This window comes from Microcaecilia unicolor, chromosome 12 (genome assembly GCF_901765095.1).
Source record: "Microcaecilia unicolor chromosome 12, aMicUni1.1, whole genome shotgun sequence".
Lineage (NCBI taxonomy): Eukaryota > Metazoa > Chordata > Amphibia > Gymnophiona > Siphonopidae > Microcaecilia > Microcaecilia unicolor.
The window spans coordinates 62,395,618-62,416,955 of record NC_044042.1 but is presented as its reverse complement, the minus strand read 5'-3'; the positions used below and the strand labels follow the sequence as shown (position 1 = coordinate 62,416,955).

Genomic DNA, 21,338 nt, shown 5'->3' with positions numbered 1-21,338 from the left:
TAAAGCAAGGGCATGGTTATGATCTATTCATTTATATTCACCTTGTATCCAAAGCAGAGTACAGAAATACACAATGCAAATGATCAATAAACTAAAATTATAATACATATAGAAATAAAATGTATTTTAAAATTACAAACATAACATTTTGAGTGTTTAGAATCAGTCACCTTACTTTCTAACCCTTCCTACTTTCTTACCCATCTATATGTTACAACTGTGCCTTACCCTTCACTATCAATTATAATGTTCTATTACGTATTGTGTTGACATTGTAAGTAGTATACCATAATCTATAACAACCTATTCCCAAGGACTATCGTATCTGGTGAATCAGACCTCCAATGCTAAAGTGTATTTATATATCAAAATGACCTCAATACCTCCACCCCTGGTCTAACACCAATTGGTGAAACAGAACCTTTATATAAAGGATACCAGGGATTCTGTGGGGTTATTTCTTATCATAGGTCATAATTTTAATTAAAGTTAAAATACTCAGTTTATTACTTAATCAAAAAACTTATTTGTTTGCATTGGCTGACCTGAATCAGCACATACTCTTACATCTTGCATTAAAGTATCTTAATCACAATGTGTACACGGAGTCTCTTTATCTCTATACCTTCAATTTTTGTTATTCCTATCTATCCACCTTTTCCTTCTGTCTCATGAAAGGTACACTTAACTGAATTGTGTTTAATCTTCTCCAGCCGGCTGGTGCCTGTTCATGAGCCCTTGAAGTTTGTGGTAGTGCTTTCTCCGATATGCAGATCCTTCGTCGCTCCGTTCTTATTTGTCTTACATTGTGTATTTCATCTTAATTTTCCAACTCTGTTGACAAGAACGTCTTGTTTCGCGATAATAATCACTGCTTCAGGAACTTCTTTACTTGTATTTTTTACTTTCAATTCTGATGTTATCGTGCACAAAATGGCCGCGGTTTTTTATATATGACGCCCATAGAGTCCTCCTCCAATCCCTTTGTTTCATTCATTTAAAGGGACCGCTAGTAGAATGCCTTCCATTCTACGTTCTTATTTAGTCCTCTGGGCATAGTTGTTTTAAACTGATAAATCAGCCGTTGTTCCCGCTGCCAAAGTTGTTGTTTAATATCCCCCCCTCTCTTACCCTTACTGATCACTTCCAACACAATAAATTGCATTTGCTCAAAAGAATGACCCTTCTCTGCACAGTGCTGTGCCATAGGTGCTTCTAATTTCTTATGCACTATTCCATGTTTATGTTCTATTATACGTGTTTTAAATTTTCTTGAAGTGTGTCCTATATAGATCTTACTACATGGACATCTGCTTGCGTATACTACATTCTCTGTCTCACAAGTAGCTTGGCCTCTCACTGTAATCATTTGTTGTCCATGTTCCCATTCTAGAATCGATCCTTCTAAAATATTTGGACAAATACTACATCTATCACATTTCTTTTGGATGCCTGTAATTGTCTGTCCTTTTGTCCATACGTCTGATCTACAAAGAGTATCTTGCAGATTCGTGTTCCTCTTGTATGAAACCATCAATCTTTTGTCTTGAAATTCACTCTGTGTTTGCAGTATACCCCAATGTTTTTTTAATATTTTTGTTATCTTATCTGATTCTTTTGTATATTTCAAAATACAATTAATTTGTGGCTCTTCTGTCTTTTCTCTAGGTTGTAATAACCATTCTCTGTCATTAAACCTTGCTCTTTTTTGAGCCCGTTTTATTTCCTTGTTGGGGTAACCTCTTTCTTGAAATTTACTCTTCAATATTTCTGATTTTTCCACATATTTCTGAGTGGAATCACATATTCTTCTATATCGTATGAATTGCGAAAAAGGTAAACTCCCTATCGGATGTACACATTGTGATTAAGATACTTTAATGCAAGATGTAAGAGTATGTGCTGATTCAGGTCAGCCAATGCAAACAAATAAGTTTTTTGATTAAGTAATAAACTGAGTATTTTAACTTTAATTAAAATTATGATCTATGATAAGAAATAACCCCACAGAATCCCTGGTATCCTTTATATAAAGGTTCTGTTTCACCAATTGGTGTTAGACCAGGGGTGGAGGTATTGAGGTCATTTTGATATATAAATACACTTTAGCATTGGAGGTCTGATTCACCAGATACGATAGTCCTTGGGAATAGGTTGTTATAGATTATAGTAAACCAAGGTACCCAATTATAGGAAAAATAGAGAAGTAGTATACCATGCCATACTTTGTATTGTTTTTTGAATATTTGTACTGCTGTAATTGCCTATTGCTCATGTTTGATCTATTCTTACTGTACACTGCCTTGAGTTAATTCCTTCAAAAAGGTGGTAAATAAATCTAGAGGGCCATTAAGAGACGAGGTGTTCTGGAGCTATTTGTTAGAAGTTGGCTCATTTGAGGGAGAGATTGTAAAGATTACTGTTGGAATTTGCATTATTTGTGTGTAATCTACAAACAAGACAAATAAAGCTAATAACAAATTGCATATCTTGGAGGGTCTCCAGAGGCCCCACCAGAGCTTTTCCCCTCCACAGAGCCCTCTTGCAGATTGTCCTAGCAGAGTGAGATGCTTCAGATTTAGCACTCAAGGATACCAAAGTGCTAGGTAGACTGTCCCTTGGTACAGGAGGACCTGGTTGTTTCCTAAAGTGGGTGCCTTAATATCTGCAGTGATAAAAATTGCAGTTGAAGGAGGGGTGGCATTGAAGGCACATGACAAGAAGGTGGAGCAGCACCTAAAACAAGTCTTGGGCTCCTCTGTGTTAGGTGTTCGTTCAAACAGTGATTTGTGGAGTCTGTGTGCCAAAAACTATACTGCACTGGATGCAGTAGTTCTTGGCATCCTGTGAGGCTGCAAGGCTCAAGTCAGGTGCAGCACTGACATTGGAATGAAACACAAGTACCCTTTAAAAAAAAAAAATCTATGGGTGTGCACTGAAAATTGAGTGGTGATAAAAATAGCCCCAAAACAAGTCACAAACAAAAGGCAAAATGCTCCACTGAAGGGAAGGTGCCAAGCAAGAAACAGAGCAATGGAACCTCTCATAGATGGTGTTCAAAAATATCTTTATTAAAAAGTTCTTCTAAAGCAATGAGGGAGACCCGACACAACTCGTGTTTCAGCCTCACCAGCCTACATCAGGGATCTATAAAATATTAAAAATCAAACACAATAGGTTTGGGAAACCAGGATCTAAGATGGCAGATTAGACCTGTGTTGAACACACAGCGTTTTCTGATACTTTTGATCAATACGAATGCTGAAGTGTAGAGGGAAGCAGGCAGCCGCGGGGACCCCTCACCGGGCCTTCAGCTGTATCGGCTAGCTCAATTGAACCTTTCTTGCGACGAACAACCATGTCTACTGGGTCGGAAAGCGGCCGCTAGTAATGCCGAGGATTAGTGGAAATCCAGAAGCCTTACCTGTGCTGGAAGTTTCATTGAGCCCCGACCAGCGAGCTTCTCCCCCGCAGCCCCGAAGCACCAGCTCTCCAGTGTTGGCGGCGCTCTCCCTGCTGCCAGAAGTGACAACAGAGATTAAATGCCTGGGGCCTCAGACAGCTACCAGAGAGCAGGGAAGCTGACAAAGATTCAGGCTCCCCTGAAGTAACGGACACAATACACATCGCTGCAGGAGATCAGTTACCCACAAGAGATGATTCATTAACTGATAAGGTACCAGTACCAATTTCTTCTTGTTTTATGGAGGAAAAACCAACTGAGGTGACCCTTGATTCCCTATGGACGTTGATTACAAATCTGGGCAAGGCTTTATGCCCTCAAGTTCAAATATTAGACATATGGATGGGTAAAACAGAAGAGAAAATGGATATAGTAGACACTGAGGTAAAAAATTCTGCAGAAAGTGGAAACTCAGGAAAAAGACAATGTAAAGTTTCAAGATACTCAAACAATGATGATAAAAGATATGACAAATATGAGACGGAAAATTGAATCCCTGGAAAATAAGCTGAGAACAAATAACTTAAGATTTTTACATTTCCCTAGGGTTCATTCAATAACACCTAGGGAAATGATTAAAAGATATAAGAAATATTTGGGGGTTCTGATGAAGTTATCCCTCCTTTTTCACAGGTCTACTATTTACCAACTAAGCCACAAGTTGCTCTACTTGTTCCACATTCATTTGAGCTATCTTGTCAGCAATTTTGGAGTCTTCAGAACTTAGTATGGCTTCTCCATCAACGTTAATTGCAACTGTGGCTTTACTTATAGATAAAATCTGGATTATGAAAATGTTTTTCAAACATAAGGACAAAGAATTTCTGGGACATAAAATCAGCATTTTCCCGGACATGGCAAAAGAGACGCAGAAACGGCGTCGACAATTTTTATTGTTAAAACCGAGCAACCTTCTTTCTCAGATATCCATGTAAATATGTAATACGGTACAAATCAGCTAAATATATTTTCTTTGAACCCGCTCACAACAGAATTTCTTGTAACTAAAATCTATGGAGTAAGACAATATTATTATTGTGTTTTTGAGCTCTTAGGATAAATGTGACATGTAGATTAAATACAGGTCAATTATTGCTTATAAAGTAAAGTTGTGAGTAATATAAAAATTATTCCACTTATGTTAGTCTTGGATCTAAAATGAGGACTTGTGTATATATTCTTATTTTTGTTTTTTCTTCTTATAATTCAAACTATGAAGAATATTAATACCTTTCTGTACAAGTGTTTACTTGACTGGAAAATTAAATGATATTAAATAAAAAAAAAAATCAAACACAATAATCAAAAAACGAATTCTGTACATAAATATACATAAATTAGTAAGTTTCCTAAATATGGTATCTCAATATGTGTTCCTAGATTAGTCGTCAAAGGACAAAATCTCCTGTTAACAATTTAAAAACATAAAATATAGAAAGAGACACAAGTAATGTATCAAGAAATAAGACATCTGCACAAATGTGTGGAGAGAGACGAGCCAAAGTAGGGCTGATATGGTCACACTTACCGAAACATATGAGTATGTGTTAAAAAATATAATACATGTATATCATATAATAGCAAAACATTTAAAATAGCATAGGACGCATCTACATGCAAATAGTGCATAAAAAAAGTCCACATGCAAATAGCACATTAAAGTCCAGTATATGTCAGTATACACATGACTAAATTCAAACAAATGATTGCAACTGGAAAGAACATATTACTCCTACAATTTGTCATGTCAAGCGCCTTTGACATGGTTGATCACGGAATACTATTACACATCCTTGAGTACTTCGGAATTGGAGGTAATGTTCTCAACTGGTTCAAGGGATTCCTAACCACACGATCATACCAAGTGACATCTAACTCGACTACTTCAGCCTCATGGATACCTGAATGCGGAGTTCCACAGGGATCCCCCCTCTCGCCGACTCTAATCAACTTAATGATGATACCCTTGGCCAAACTATTATCAAACCAAAACCTCAATCCATATATATATATATATATATATATATATATATATATATATATATATATATATATATATATACGCAGATGACGTAATGATCTACATCCCATTTAAACAAGATCTAAAGGAAATCGCCAATGAAATCAACCAAAGTTTCCATATCATGCACTCATGGGCGGATGCATTTAAGCTAAAACTTAACGCAGAAAAAACTCAATGCCTAATACTCACCTCACAACATAACACGAACAAATTCACTACCATCAATACACCAAATCTGAACCTGCCAATTTCAAACACCCTAAAATTTCTTGGAGTTACCATCGATCGACACCTAACACTGGAAAGTCACACGAAAAATACAACCAAGATGTTCCATTCAATGTGGAAATAAGACCTTTCTTCCCAAGAACCATTTTCCGTAACCTTGTACAATCAATGGTGCTCAGCCATCTAGATTATTGCAATGCACTGTACGCCGGCTGCAAAGAGCAAATAATCAAGAAACTTCAGACAGCCCAGAACACTGCAGCAAGACTCGTATTCGGTAAAACAAAATATGAAAGTGCTAAACCCCTACGAGAAAAGCTTCACTGGCTCCCACTGAAAGAACGCATCACGTTCAAAATATGCACTCTAGTTCACAAAATTATTCACGGAGATGCACCAGCCTACATGTCAGACTTGATAGACCTACCACCCAGGAATGCTAAAAGATCATCCCGCACATTCCTTAATCTGCACTTCCCCAACTGCAAAGGCCTAAGATACAAACTAATGCATGCGTCTAGCTTTACCTACCTGAGCACACAGTTATGGAATGCATTACCGCGCAACCTAAAAACGATCTACGAACTAACTAACTTCCGCAAACTACTGAAGACCCATCTCTTTAACAAGGCGTACCACAAAGACTAACAAATATGAACATACATAACTCCTCCATATATATTCAGAACTGTCTTACTATATTTGCTTGTTATACTATCATGTCTCTTATTATAATATTACCCAAGATTCTTCTGTACCAGTAATTGTATATTTTCCAACTGTATTTCCACTTATCACGATGTATTGTAAGCCACATTGAGCCTGCAAAGAGGTGGGAAAATGTGGGATATAAATGCAATAAATAAAAAATATACGTTAAAACATCAAATAAATACATATGTCACAACTGTATATAGCATATGACACATCAATATGCAAATGAGCATAAAACAAAAGGTAGACCAAAACTCGCATGTGACACTTCTACATATAGATAAAAATGACCCTATACGTAAAAGATTAAACATGCATATATATTATATAGAAGACACCAACAGCATATACTAATACATAAAAAAAAAATACATGTCACATATGTACTTAAAAAATATCTAAAATGGCATGTAAATCATCCACATGTGACGTGTGGTCATGCATAAAAGTACCCTTAAAAACAAAAAAGTGGGAGCTGTCAAAAAAACAAACTTTCATTCCCAAAGACCTTAAGTAAACCATGATATTTATTGTAGGCAAACAAATGGGGGGGGGGGGGGGGGTGGACACTAAAACTTACATAATGAACATAAGACAATAAAAATATAGCCAAACTCTGACCCCTCTGAGCACTGACATCATCAAAAAGTAATATGCATAAAAATAAAGAAAAAAATTAAAAAGGCAATTGTAAGTGATAACCTTTTTATTGGACTAACTTCTTTCTTTGACAAGCTCTCTTCGTTGGTATTTTTGTTTTTATTTCCCCTTTATTTAAAAACAACTTGTAGCTACGGATTTCCACTTGTGAGAGAATGATATCCTGCTTGTTGTTGGAGGGAGCAATGTTGCTTGCATTTAACAGTTATCTGAGGGCAGCAGGATATCGCCCTTGCAAACATTCCTGAGGCAACTCCATTTCATGGTGCTTTAATGTGGAAGTACCTGCACATTCTCAGCAGAGCACTCTGTCAAGCTCTACCGTTTTGTAAACACACCTTGGACTTCAAGGGTGATATCACCTATTTTTTTTCGCCAAGGACAGCAAGATGATCTTCACATCTATTACAAGTAAGCAGCTTTTGCTTTTTTTCCTCTAGTCCCCCTAATTAGGGAAATAATCAGTAAAGGAACATTAACTAAACATTGACTGATTTGGCAGATTTTTTTTTACACTGCGAATCTTTACACAAAGAACCCTTTGGCTATGTAACTTTCACATGGTCTTAAATTTGCACCATTCAGCTTCTCACAAACCAGGCAAAATAACCTGATCCCTCTGTGTTCACCATTAACAACTGCTGTGAACAAATTCCTTAAGGCTTGTGTGGGGGTGAAAAGGCATGAAAAATTTAGATCAGATTTTCCCAGACCTGTCACAGTTCTCCAGGGTATGTAAATATCTCTCACATTTGTTATCCTGAAAACCAGACTAGTTGTGTTTCCAGGCTAAGGTTGGTAACTACTAGTCTAAGAAAATGAACCACCTGTTTGTTGAGAGAGCTTTTCACATTAGACTCATGACATCTCCTTATAGCATTCGTTGTCTCATCTGCCTTTAATGCAAACAGATTGCACCTTTTTAGAGTTTACTTTTCCTTTTTTCTTTTAGAGTGCCTTTCAGATGTATTGGTAAGTGTTTGTTTGTTTGTTTGTTTGTTTCCTTACCACAGGAAGTTGTTGCCAACCCTGAAAACAAAGCGGCCTCAGGAGCTTGTGCTGGTGATTGGGACAGGAATTAGTGCGGCAGTGGCCCCTCAGGTTCCAGCTCTGAAGTCATGGAAAGGTTTAATCCAGGCCCTGCTGGATGCTGCTAATGACTTTGACCTACTTGAACAAGAGGAAAGCAAATCATTTCAGAAAAGTCTCCATGAAGATAAAAACCTCATTCATGTGGCACATGACCTAATTCAGAAACTGTCTCCGGTGAGTGAAAACCCAGCAAGGTACAGCACATAGGCAGTGTAGAAGGTAGATGGATGTCTTTACTTAAGAGAGGAAAGTTGAATTTTAACCCTTTTCTGTTTTTATTCCTCAACATCCAGACCCAAAGTAATTTACAGCAATAATACAGTAAAACACACCTCTTCTAGGAAAAAAGCCATAAAAAGATTAATGTAATAAATTCCTTCCTACCACACCCCTGGCCAAATCCATCAACCCACATTACTCAGCATATGAACGTTGGCGTTGTCCATCAAGCCCAATATCTTGTTTCAAACAGTGTCCAGTCAAGGTCACAAGTACCTGGCAAGATCCCAGTAGAGTAAAACAGATTTTATGCTGCTTATCCTGGGAAAATTCACTACTTATTTTTAAGTCCATCTTATGGACACTTTATTTTTAGTAATGTATCCAAACTTTTTTTTAACCCTGTTAAGCTAACTGCTTTTATCACATTCTCTGGCAGTGAATTCCAGAGTTTAATTACATGTTGAGTGAAGAAATATATTTTCTTTGATTTTTGTTATAAATTTACTACTCGGCTTCATTACATGTTTCCTAGTCCTTGTATTTTTGGAAAGAGTAAACGAGCAATTCACGTCTACCTATTAATTTCACTTGGTATTTTATAGACCTCGATCATCTCACTTTAGTCGTCTCTTCTCCAAGCTGAAGAACTCTAATAGGGAAGTTGTCCCATCCCCTTTATCATTTTCGTTGCCCGTCTCTGTACCTTTTCTAATTCTGTATCTTTTTGTGAGATATGGTGACTAGAATTGCACACAGTATTTGAGGTGCGGTCACACCATGGAGCGATACAAAGCCTAGTGGTTAGTGCAGTGGACTTAGATCCTGGGGAACTGAGTTCGATTCCCACTGCAGCTCCTTGTGACTCTGAGCAAGTCACTTAACCCTCCATTGCCCCTGGTACTAAATAAGTACCTGAATATATGTAAACTGCTTTGAATGTAGTTGCAAAAAAAAAAAAACTCAGAAAGGCGGTATATCAAGTTCCATTTCCCTTTCTTGTTTTCCATTCCTTTCATAATAATTCCTAACATTCTATTTGCTTTCTTAGCCGCCATTGCAAAGCAAAGGATTTCAACATATCAATGATGACACCTAGATCCTTTTCCTGGATGGCGACTCCTAATGTGGAGCCTTGCATCACATAGCTATAGTTTTGGGTTCCTCTTTCCCACATACATCACTTTACACTTGCTTACATTAGACGTCATCTGCAATTAGGATACTCTGTGTCATAAGGTCCTCTTGCAGTTTTTCACAATCCTCTGCTATAACAACTTTCTTCCATATCATCATGCTGATCAATCCATAGACTGGTGGGTTGTGTCCATCTACCAGCAGGTGGAGATAGAGAGCAATCCTTTTGCCTCCCTATATGTGGTCATGTGCTGCCGGAAACTCCTCAGTATGTTCTGTATCTCAGCAGGTGGTGGTCACACACAGCAGCAGCTCTGGCTAGGCCTCCAAGCCTAATTTTTAGGTTTTGTTGAGTGCCTGGGGTTGAGGGCTCTTCTTGAGTAAGTGCAAACCTGGTGGCGCCAGGTCCCTCCTTTTCTCCCCCCCCCCCCCCGCTGGCTCCGTTAAAAAAAAAAAAAAAAAAATTTTGGACGTCCTTAAGGGCGTTTATTTCGACGTTTATTGCAGCTACTCACTGGGACACCAGGTCGTTACAGCTCGGAGCGAGAAGCAGGTAATTTTTACCTTTTTATAGCGGGCAGGGGGTTCCCCGATTGATCTCCACGTGGCCTATGGCGTCGGAGGGCGAGGGCGCGAAGAATCGCTCCCCGGACCGCGTGTGCGCTTCTAGCGGGGATGCGGGGGTTTTAAAGTCTGATTCGCCCTTGTTGGGTGTCAGTTTGGAGGCCGGTCAGTGTCCCGGGTCTTCCTCCGGCGCGGCGGTTTTTCCCGCCATAAACGCCCATCCCCCGCTGCTCACCTCCGCCATCTTGGCCGGCCACTCTGCTCGGACGGCTTCTTGGGCCGCCCTTGAGCTGGGAGACGTTCATGCCATGGCCGCCCTTGATTTGGGCGACGGCAAAAAAGCGGCTAAAGTTAAGCGCCGTTCTTCCCGCGCGGCTCCTTCGCGGAGTGTCGCGCCGGACGCCATCTTGGATGCGCAGCATGGTTCTCCCCTGCTCTTGCGAGCGCCGGTTGAGGGTGCGTCTAGGGCTGTGGCCCAGGCTGCTGAATTGCACAGTCTGGGGGGTTTCTCCCCCGAGTTTATTTTGCTGCTGCATCAGGCCTTCCTTATGCAAAACGCTGCCCCTTCTCCCTTGTCCGATAAAGGGGTTGAGGCCCCCGGAAGTAAACGCCCTTGGGTGGTTTCCCAGGCCTTAGAGGATGCTGTTTCCTCTGATGTAGATGAGGGCAGCGTATCTGAGTTCTCCCAACGGTCCTTTGGGGATTCCTTGGAGGAGACGGATTCCCGCTCGGATGGAGCGGATGACCCCTCTGCAGCGCGGATCTTTCGCTCAGAGGATTTGCCCAACCTGTTACTGCAGGCCATGAGCATTTTGAAGATTTCCTCGTCAGAGGACGTCTCTCCCTCAGCCCCTGTTGGCTCTGCCATTATGCTGGGGACGAAGCGCCCGCCTAGAACCTTCCACGTGCATGATGCCATGCACACCTTAATTTCGGCTCAATGGGATGTCCCGGAAGCGAGCCTCAAAGTGGCTAGGGCTATGTCCCGCCTCTATCCTTTGCCTGAAAGTGAGCGTGAGGCCTTTCTTTGGCCTACCGTGGATTCTTTAATCACTGCGGTGACTAAGAAAACGGCGTTGCCGGTGGAAGGTGGCACGGCACTAAAGGACGCCCAAGACAGAAGATTGGAAGCGGCTTTAAGGTCGTCCTTCGAGGCGGCTGCCTTAAGTTTGCGGCTCCTATGTGGCCAGGGCGTGCCTGTCGATGGTGCAGCGGGCTTCCCCCTCGGATCCTTCCTTGAGGGCTGACTGGCCGGCCCTGGAATCGGGCTTGGCTTATTTGGCAGACTATGATGTCTTGAGAGCCTCGGCTAAAGGCATGGCTCAGACAGTCTCTGCGCGGCGCTGGCTTTGGCTGAAACATTGGTCTGCGGACCACGCCTCTAAGTCCCGCCTGGCTAAGTTGCCTTTTAAAGGCAAGCTGCTCTTTGGGGTAGAGCTGGACAAAATCGTGACCGATCTCGGCACGTCTAAGGGCAAGAGGTTACCAGAGGTCAGGGCTCGGGCCAGTGCTCGCCCCGGTATCTCCAGAGGACGGTTTCAGGAAGCCCGTCGGTACCGCCCGGGCAAGTCGGGCTCCTCTGCCCCCTCTTCCTTCAAAAGGAACTTCTCCCCCAAGCAGCATTCCTTTCGCAGAGACCACCGTCCCGGAGGTACGCCCTCCGGTCCTCCCCCAGGGTCTCGTACCCAATGACGGGGTCCTGGTCCATGGCCCAGTGCAGATTGGAGGACGCCTGTCCTCGTTTCTGGGCGAGTGGACCAGAGTAACTTCAGACGCTTGGGTGCTGGAAGTCATCAGAGACGGCCACAAGCTAGAGTTCTGCCGACCCTTAAGAGACGAGTTTGTACTCTCTCCCTGCAAGTCTCCGGTCAAAGCTGTGGCAGTGCAGCAGACCTTGGACAACCTGATCCGCCTGTGTGCGGTCGTTCCGGTGCCAGAAAATCAGATTGGCAAGGGACGTTACTCCATTTACTTTGTGGTACCAAAGAAAGGAGGTTCTGTCCGGCCTATCCTCGACCTCAAAGGGGTCAATCGGGCCTTGAAAGTGCGGCACTTTCGCATGGAGACTCTCCGCTCTGTTATAGCGGCAGTAAAGGCAGGAGAGTTCTTGGCTTCCTTGGACATCAAGGAAGCGTACCTGCATATTCCCATCTGGCCTCCTCATCAACGCTTTCTGCGTTTTGCAGTCCTGGGCCGACACTTCCAGTTCAGAGCCCTCCCTTTCGGGTTGGCTACTGCTCCGCGGACCTTCTCCAAAGTAATGGTGGTCATCGCGGCCTTCCTGCGAAAGGAAGGAGTACAAGTCCATCCTTATCTGGACGACTGGTTGATCCGAGCCCCCTCTTATGCAGAGTGCGGCAAAGCTGTGGACCGGGTGGTTGCTCTTTTGAGCTCCCTGGGGTGGATCATCAACTGGGAGAAGAGCCAGCTGCGCCCGACTCAGTCCCTGGAGTATCTGGGAGTTCGATTCGACACCCAAGTGGGCAGAGTGTTCCTGCCAGACAATCGGATTGTCAAACTTCAGGCTCAGGTGGACCAGTTCCTAGTAGCCTCTCCCCTTCGGGCTTGGGACTATGTGCAGCTGTTGGGCTCTATGACGGCCACGATGGAAGTAGTGCCCTGGGCCAGGGCTCATATGAGACCACTACAACACTCTCTGCTGCAGCGCTGGACTCCGATGTCGGAGGATTATGCTGTGCGCCTTCCCTTGGACCCAGCAGTGCGCAAGGCGCTGAGCTGGTGGCTGCAGACAGACAAGTTGTCTGCAGGAATGCCTCTGGTGACCCCGGAGTGGATTGTCGTCACGACGGACACCTCTTTGTCGGGCTGGGGAGCCCACTGCTTGGGAAGGACAGCGCAGGGGCTCTGGTCTCCTGCAGAGGCAAAGTGGTCTATCAACCTCCTGGAACTCAGAGCCATTCGGTTGGTGCTTTTGGAGTTCATCCCGGTACTGGCGTTGAAGCCAGTACGGGTCCTGTCAGACATGTCAACCGCCAGGGAGGTACCAAGAGCGCCCCTCTAGCCAAGGAGGCCATGAAGCTATGCCAGTGGGCGGAAGCGAACCTGGAACAGCTGTCAGTGGCCCACATTGCCGGAGTCATGAATGTCAAGGCGGACTTTCTCAGTCGCCATACCTTGGATCCCGGAGAGTGGCAGCTATCTGCTCAGGCGTTCTTGGACATCACGAAGCACTGGGGCCAGCCGAGCCTAGATCTGATGGCGTCATCGGCCAATTGCCAAGTGCTGCGCTTTTTCAGCAGAGGACGGGACCCTCGATCCCTGGGAGTAGATGCTCTTCTCCAACAGTGGCCGACACAGGAGCTTCTCTATGTGTTCCCGCCCTGGCCCATGTTGGGCAGGGTGCTAGACCGGGTGGCAAAGCATCCGGGACGGATAATCCTGGTGGGTCCGGACTGGCCCAGACGTCCCTGGTATGCGGACTTGATCAGGTTCTCAGTGGACGATCCTCTGCGGCTGCCAGTGGAGCAGGGCCTATTGCATCAGGGTCCCGTGGTGATGGAGGATCCCTCCCCCTTTGGTCTTACGGCTTGGCTATTGAGCGGCAGCGTCTGAGAAAGAAGGGCTTCTCAGACAAGGTCATCGCCACTATGCTGAGAGCGAGGAAGCGCTCTACTTCTACTGCTTACGCCAGGGTTTGGCGTACCTTTGCAGCGTGGTTTGAAGCAGGCTCACTTTCTCCCTTCACTGCTCCAATTTCTTCAGTGTTGGCGTTCCTGCAAGAAGGTCTGGAGAAAGGCCTGTCGCTCAGTTCCCTTAAAGTCCAGGTAGCGGCTCTGGCTTGCTTCAGGGGCCGCCTGAAGGGTGCTTCCCTGGCTTCGCAGCCAGATGTGGTGTGCTTTCTCAAGGGAGTTAATCACCTGCGCCCTCCTCTGCACTCAGTGGTGCCTGCGTGGAATCTCAACCTGGTGCTAAGAGCCTTGCAGAAGCCGCCTTTTGAACCCTTGTCTAGGGCATCTCTGAAAGACCTGACGTTGAAAGCAGTCTTTTGGTGGCTATCACTTCAGCCAGAAGAGTTTCCGAGCTCCAGGCACTCTCATGTCGAGAGCCTTTTCTGCAGTTCACTGAGGCAGGAGTGACTATTCGCATAGTGCCTTTCTTCCTGCCCAAGATTGTTTCTCGCTTCCATGTGAATCAGCAGCTCTGTCTCCCTTCCTTTCGTAGGGAGGACTACCCAGAGGAATACTCTGCTCTCAAATATCTGGATGTGAGACGAGTCATCATCAGATACTTGGAAGTGACCAATGATTTCCGGAAGTCGGATCATCTGTTTGTCCTGTTTGCAGGTCCTCGTAAGGGTCTGCAGGCTGCTAAGCCTACAGTGGCAAGATGGGTCAAGGAAGCCATCGCAGCGGCTTATGTGGCCGCGGGGAAGGTGCCGCCTATCCAGCTGAAGGCTCACTCCACTAGAGCTCAGGCGGCCTCTATGGCAGAGGCCGGGTCCGTCTCCTTGGAAGAGATTTGCAAGGCGGCAACTTGGGCATCGGCCCATACCTTCTCCAGGCATTACCGCTTGACTGTGGCTGCTCGGGCGGAGGCCCGGTTTGGAGCTTCAGTGTTGCGGTCAGGGATTTCAATGTCCCGCCCTGGGTGAGTACTGCTTCGGTACATCCCACCAGTCTATGGATTGATCAGCATGATGATATGGAAGGTAAAATTATGTATCATACCTGATAATTTTCTTTCCATTAATCATAGCTGATCAATCCATAGGCCCTCCCAGATATCTGTATTGTTTATATTCTGGTTGCATTTCAGGTTCAAGTTTAGTCTTCAGTTCCTGTTCAGGAGGACTTCGTGTTCAAGTTTTTCAATGGATTCTTCAAGAGTTGAGACGAATTTGTGTTACAGTGAGCTGCTGCATTCCTCTCCCCTCCGTTTTACGGGGCTGGATTGAGACATAAATTCTGCCGGCGCTCCCTCCCGCTTCGTGCGGCTGTAGGGCAGCTTTGTACCCCTCCCGCTTCGGCGGTGTTAGGGTCAGTCAGCTCCTCCCGCGGTTGCGGTTGCAGGATAAGCCAGATCCCCCTGCATCGGCGGGTGTGGTGTCCCTCCCCCGCTCCGCGGGGATGAGCTGGACGGATTCCCCTCCCCCACTTGTGTGGGGATGAGCTGGGTTAATTCCCCTCCCCCGTTTCGGCAGTGGTGAGCTGGGCAGAGTGTCCCTTTGTGGGTGTAATTCTCTAAGTGCTGAGTCCTGCGGATGGAGCTTGGATATCGACATACTGAGGAGTTTCCGGCAGCACATGACCACATATAGGGAGGCAAAAGGATTGCTCTCTATCTCCACCTGCTGGTAGATGGACACAACCCACCAGTCTATGGATTGATCAGCTATGATTAATGGAAAGAAAATTATCAGGTATGATACATAATTTTACCTTCTTCCCTAGAGCAACCTTTCGATATTTAATACAATCAATGGTCCTAAGCCATGCAGACTATTGAAACGGAATCTATGCGGGTTGCAAAGAACATCTCATAAAAAAAGCTCCAGACCGCCCAAAACACAACAGCCAGGCTGATATTTAACAGAACACGCTTCGAAAATGCCAAACCTCTTTGAGAAAAATTGCACTGGCTCCCAATCAAAGAACGGATCACCTTCAAAATCTGCACCTTAGACCACAAAATCATATACGGCGTAGTCCCAGGATACATGACAGACCTCATAGATCTGCCAGTAAGAAACAAAGTCAAATTGTCAAGATCCTACCTAAACCTACATTACCCAAACTGCAAAGGACTGAAATACAAAACAACTTATGCATCCGGATTCTCCTACATAAGCGCAAAACTATAGAATGGCCTCCCAAAAGCTGTGAAAACAATGCACGACCACTTGAACTTCAGGAAATTACTAAAAACCACCCTCTTCAAAATGGCCTACCCCAATGATCCCACGTAAACCTCTTCACCCAGCAACACAGCATGACTATAATCGTACTGGACAACACACAATTTTTATCCCTTTGCAACCCTCTACTTATAATTCATACAATCACTATACAACCTTGTATCTGTTATCAACTGACTGGGCAAACGCCTTGACGGTACTATGTAAGCCACATTGAGCCTGCAAATAGGTGGGAAAATGTGGGGTACAAATGCAATAAATAAAATAAAATACTCATCCATACTCTGATTTCTCATTCTTTTTGAGTAAATCTTAGCATAGAAATTGGACAAAATCTCTGCAATCTTCTGGTTAGAAGCATGCAAGCTTTATGCCCCATCCCACCCCAGTTTTTCAACATTGGCACAATAAGGCAGACCAGATATTTACCTACCTTATTCCATATCTAAAGAACCTATGTTTCTGATAAATCCAAGCATTCAAAATCTGCTAATGGATAAGGGAGTCTTTTTAAACTCTGGCATCATCCTCCTTGCCAAGTCTGTCTGAACTGTGGATAACTGCTCTCCATGCCCGAGTCCCATTTTAGTACAGGTTGATAGCTGTTTATAATTAGGTCTGCCTCACCCATTTGGGCAGCGGAAGCCATGGGCTCTCTGTACTATCCTAGAGAGAACTGCAAATCCCCTCTAGATGCTTAAGTACCCCAACCTTAAATCTGCTCATAACAGGCTTACACCGTCAAGGCAGTATAGACCCTTGTAATTAGAAAGGAACCCAGTATGTAGTAGATATAATAAGATAGTTTCTTACAATCTTACCAATGGCAGTACAGGCAAGTCAAGCATTCACATAATGGAACCGCATATCATGGCACGTCCTCTCTCTCTCTCTAGCCTTCTGGAGTCTTCCTTCTCTGTTCTTCTTCTCCTCTTGTCTGATCTCATACTCCTCAAACTGCTGCTTATATACAATTTTGGCCCTATTCATTTCAATGGACCCCAGCTGTCTCAACAGGGCTCCTGGTTCTTATCAGTTGATCAGAATGACTTCACATGTTCCCAAACCTTCCTCTAGCCCCCCCTTTGGATGTTCTCACCTAGGGTGCAGCTGACCCAGTACTATCTCTACATAACCATAGCAACTCTTGCTCATGACGTCTTGCAGGTGCCAGTCTCAGGATTGTTTATAGAGTAGATTGCCCCCACCCTTGCCAGTTCTCAATTACCCCATCTCAGTACTTGCCACAGTGAAATGTAACTGTGTCAAAGGTGATCTCTGATTTTTACAAGCTAGCTCTCTTTTGTATCAGAGATGATTTTGAATTTAAGAAGCCTAGCTCTTATTATGAGCCATTGGCCTGTATTTTACTGAGAGCAAGGGCTAGCATAACTCTTCATAGCTCATTCTGACAATCCACGTTAATGTTCACTCATCTTGCTGTTTTTAAGATATTTAACAAATCCTAAATCGGCCAACAAGTTGGGACATCCTGTAGATACCACTTCTCTCTACTCTTTCAAATTGATACTGCACACACACTAGCACGTAATCCAGCATAGCTTCGGATATTGGGCAACTGGCTATCAATTTAGAGAAGACGCGTTTGAACACTAATATATAATTTGTATCCTCCCTACTCATCCTGCTGAGGTTTAATTTAGAAGTGGCTCCCTGCAACCACAGATGGGGCTGCCTCCTGGCTGTGCAGTTTTCTGTCTTAATGCTTCCCCTTTTCTCCAACAGCCACTTCATTCACGCCCTTTTCCTCATACTGACAAAGCCCAAATGTTCCCCCCCCCCTTAACACACATTCATCATGTCTACCCAGTTCATTACTTTCCCTCCTTCCCCCGTTAACTTGCTAGTTATAGCTGGAGCCTGATTTTATTGCCTGTACTTGCTATTGCTTTGCAGCGTACTAGCAACGTTCGTTCCACTTTCTTCAAGGACTGTTTGTATGAGGTGTTTAATGACCTAGAATCGAAAATGGAGGATAGTGGAAAGCAGTTGCTGCAGTCTGTGCTACAGCTAATGGAGCATGGTGCTTTGGTACTGACCACCAACTTCGACAACCTGCTTGAGATCTATGCAGCACACCAGGGCAAGGAATTGGAATCACTGGACCTCACTGATGAGAAAAAGGTTAGATTGACAATCCTCCCCCCCCCCCCCCCCCCAAATATGGGGGACAGAGGCAGAGCAGTGCTTGGGTGTCCTGAGAGGGGCATTTTGCAAAATTTACTTGGTGCAGAAGCATTTCACATGTCACTCTGATCTTGTTCTTGGATGGTTTGTTTTCTGGGCACTTGAAGCTAGACTGGTAACTGTTGTACTTAAATGACTACACAGGAAAGGAGACTGTATAGATCCAGGGTGTGAAACAGTTTATGGGTCATTTCCGTTCAGCTGAACCCCTTTAGCCTACTGCTTCTGCCCCACAGTTCAGTCATTTGACTGCTTCCAGGACTCCCTGCCCATCTTCAAGTCTTTGCTTAAAGCCCACCTCTTCAATGCTGCGTTCGGCACCTAACCCTTACCGTTCAGTGAATCCAGACTGCCCCAATTTGACTGCCCCGATCGGACCGACCGTTCACTTGTCTATTAGATTGTAAGCTCTTTGAGCAGGGACTGTCTCTCTTTGTTAAATTGTACAGCGCTACGTAACCCTAGTAGCGCTCTAGAAATGTTAAGTAGTAGTAGTAGTAGTAGTGTCAATAGTTGCAGTGTAAATGGCTCCTTGATCCTCAAACTCCCAACCTGTAGTCTGTTTCTTGGCAAAAGAAAGAAGGCGGTGTTTTAGGACACATGTGCCGCTACCTCCTGCTAGGCCTGAACGATCAGCAGTGACAGAAGCATTGACAGTCCTCTTATCTCTCCCTCTGCCCCTGCTTTTGTCCCATGCTGACCTTATTTGTTAGGACAGCAATAGTTGCAATGCAGCATCTTGTGCTACGTTGTCTTCCTTCGCTGCTAGATCCAGAGTATCCTGCTTTGAATCTGAGGACTCTGGTGTCCCACACGATTCAAGGCATGACACCAGCCCTATGAGCAGACAAGGCTGGATTTCAGGGCACTTCACTGTCATTGCTGTTGTCCTGGCAGGTGTGATGGGAAGATGAGTGAGGGGATGGGGAGGGGCAAGAGGTGCTGCAGCATGAGTGAGGGAATGTGAAGAGAGATGATTGGAAGGGTTATGTGGTGTTCCTTCTCTCCTGATCCACAATACCCCCTTTCCCTCATACCTCTGCCATTCTGCTTGCGATACTTTTCAAAAAAGACCAAATGTAGATATACAAGAAATGTCAGAAAAGGACTATTAATAGAAAAAAAAATAATGTTTTACAATCCCCCCCCCCCCCTTCTGCACCATTTGTTCCCAACCCTGTCCTGTTGGTTTTCCTAAAGTATCTTTTTGTAACAAAGCAGCCTTTCATTGAAGTGAGCTTGACACTCCTGGAGTGGGTTGCCTTGCTGATTTGCTGGATTATGTAATGGTATGTTAAATTGTTAAATTGTACAGCGCTGCGTAACCCTAGTAGCGCTCTAGAAATGTTAAGTAGTAGTATGTAGTGGAGAAGTTTTGTAAAAGGATGAAAAGTTCCTCGAACATTTGTTACAAAGTAACATTGGGCCCATTATTCAAAATGGTTTAACCTGGCAGGATAGTTTCCTGCCTGGTTAAATCATGCTGAGGGGATATTCAACACAGAGAGAGAGAGAGATGCCAGTTAACAGAGATTATACAGAAGTATTGACAGTTCTGGGATTTGGGGGGGGGGGGGGGTTGGCGCATATATTGTGGGAAAGGTTGAGCAGTGATCTTCATGCTGATCCCATGTCACATAGAGTGAGGATTCTGTTGTACATCATCCACACTGTTGGACAAATTTCACCTCGTCACAATCGTCTTTGGTGCAGGGATCTCTCTTCATAGTCCACTTGGCCTGAATAAGGAATCCTCCTCATGGTTTTCTCATGCAGGTTCTGGAATGGGCACAGGAGAAAAAGCATCTAAGCGTATTGCATATCCATGGAGTTTATACAAATCCCAGTGGAATTGTCCTACATCCGGCAGGTTACCAAAATGTGCTTCGTAACACAGAGGTTATGGTGAGTAAACTGTACACGGTAGTTCAGATACCTTTGTTGCAAATATTATGGTGGGGCACAATGTCTGTGCATAAGTCAATATGTATATTAACAAGGGTTTTTCTCTTTGCTAAAACAAAACAAAAACGTAGTTATGACATACAGCACCCTATATTGGACCCTAGGCAAACATATATTTGTGGCCCCCACCACCACCAGGGACCCCATCCCCCATCATTATTTCACCTCTTCAGAAGTAGCAGGGAAAAGTGCAGAGCCTACCTTGTGGGTATGATAGCAGTAATAGCTTGTGAGTGAGCATGGGGACTATGCAAGCACATGCTTTGAATAGAGGGGCTTAATGGGTAGAGAAGGAGAGCTGCCAAGTTACTCAGTTCTAGAAGGGAAATTCTGACCAATCCTGGATTTCTGCAACCCTATTCTGGTACATTATGGGCCCCGAAGTTCTGATTTCAATTGATGATAATGACTACGAAAAGATCACTGACTTGGAATATAAGTTCAAAATCAGGACTGGCTAAAAATTCTCCCTCCTGGACTGGAGCTGGGTAACTTGGCAGCTATGCAGCAGTGGGCTGAGAACCAGGGACGCTGGGCAAATCATATTCACTCTCTATTGTCTATGATACAGACCAGAGATTCCAAGAATGGACTGCCTAGAAGAGTGAGATTTAAGGGCAATGGGTCCAAGATGTACATTTCCAGAGTTTTACATGTGAAAAAAGGTTTACAAATGGAAAAAAAAAAACCCAAAATAAAATATTTTAGCTTTTTTTTTTTTAATTACTTCTGAAAGAATATAGGCAGAGTGCAGGCAGTATTAGGACAGTGTTCAAAGGAATTTGCCAGAGTTAATAGGGTAAATTCCCTGAATTGAAAACTTCCCTTCACTTAGTATGTACACAGGTTCATTTGTACCAGTGAACTTCCCCAATCCAGCCCAGATTTTCAAAGGGAAGCTTCATTTCTATGAGACTATCCTGAGCAGATACACAGAAACATCCACAAGTACACGACATGCACTTTCTAGCTCTCTGTCCTGCTTCCCATGTGCTCATTCAGATAGTACCCCACCTCCCACCAGGTCTGCCCACCAGCATGTAAAATTTTGGTATTTGCTGCCTGTTCTTTTCCTGACCAGACCCCAGACCCTTCATACTTTTCCCTGCAACAATCCAGACAGTTGGCAATCTTAGTCTCCTGAACCTGAGCACATCTTGACAGGATCCCCTCAAACATTTGGGCCCAAG

General features: G+C 44.1%; 1 protein-coding gene across 3 annotated transcripts in view; it reads left to right on the top strand.

The window, feature by feature from the left end:
- The window catches only part of FAM118B (family with sequence similarity 118 member B), a 76,903-nt gene that overhangs the window by 13,546 nt on the left and 42,019 nt on the right, over positions 1-21,338 (top strand). For 2 of the 3 annotated variants that reach the window (XM_030221971.1, XM_030221969.1), the window contains exons 3-5: positions 8,102-8,354; positions 17,893-18,120; positions 19,960-20,088. In XM_030221971.1, coding sequence (XP_030077831.1) covers positions 8,102-8,354; positions 17,893-18,120; positions 19,960-20,088 — 610 coding nt within the window. The remainder of the gene's footprint in view (positions 1-8,101; positions 8,355-17,892; positions 18,121-19,959; positions 20,089-21,338) is intronic. The other variant, XM_030221970.1, reaches the window with a different exon arrangement.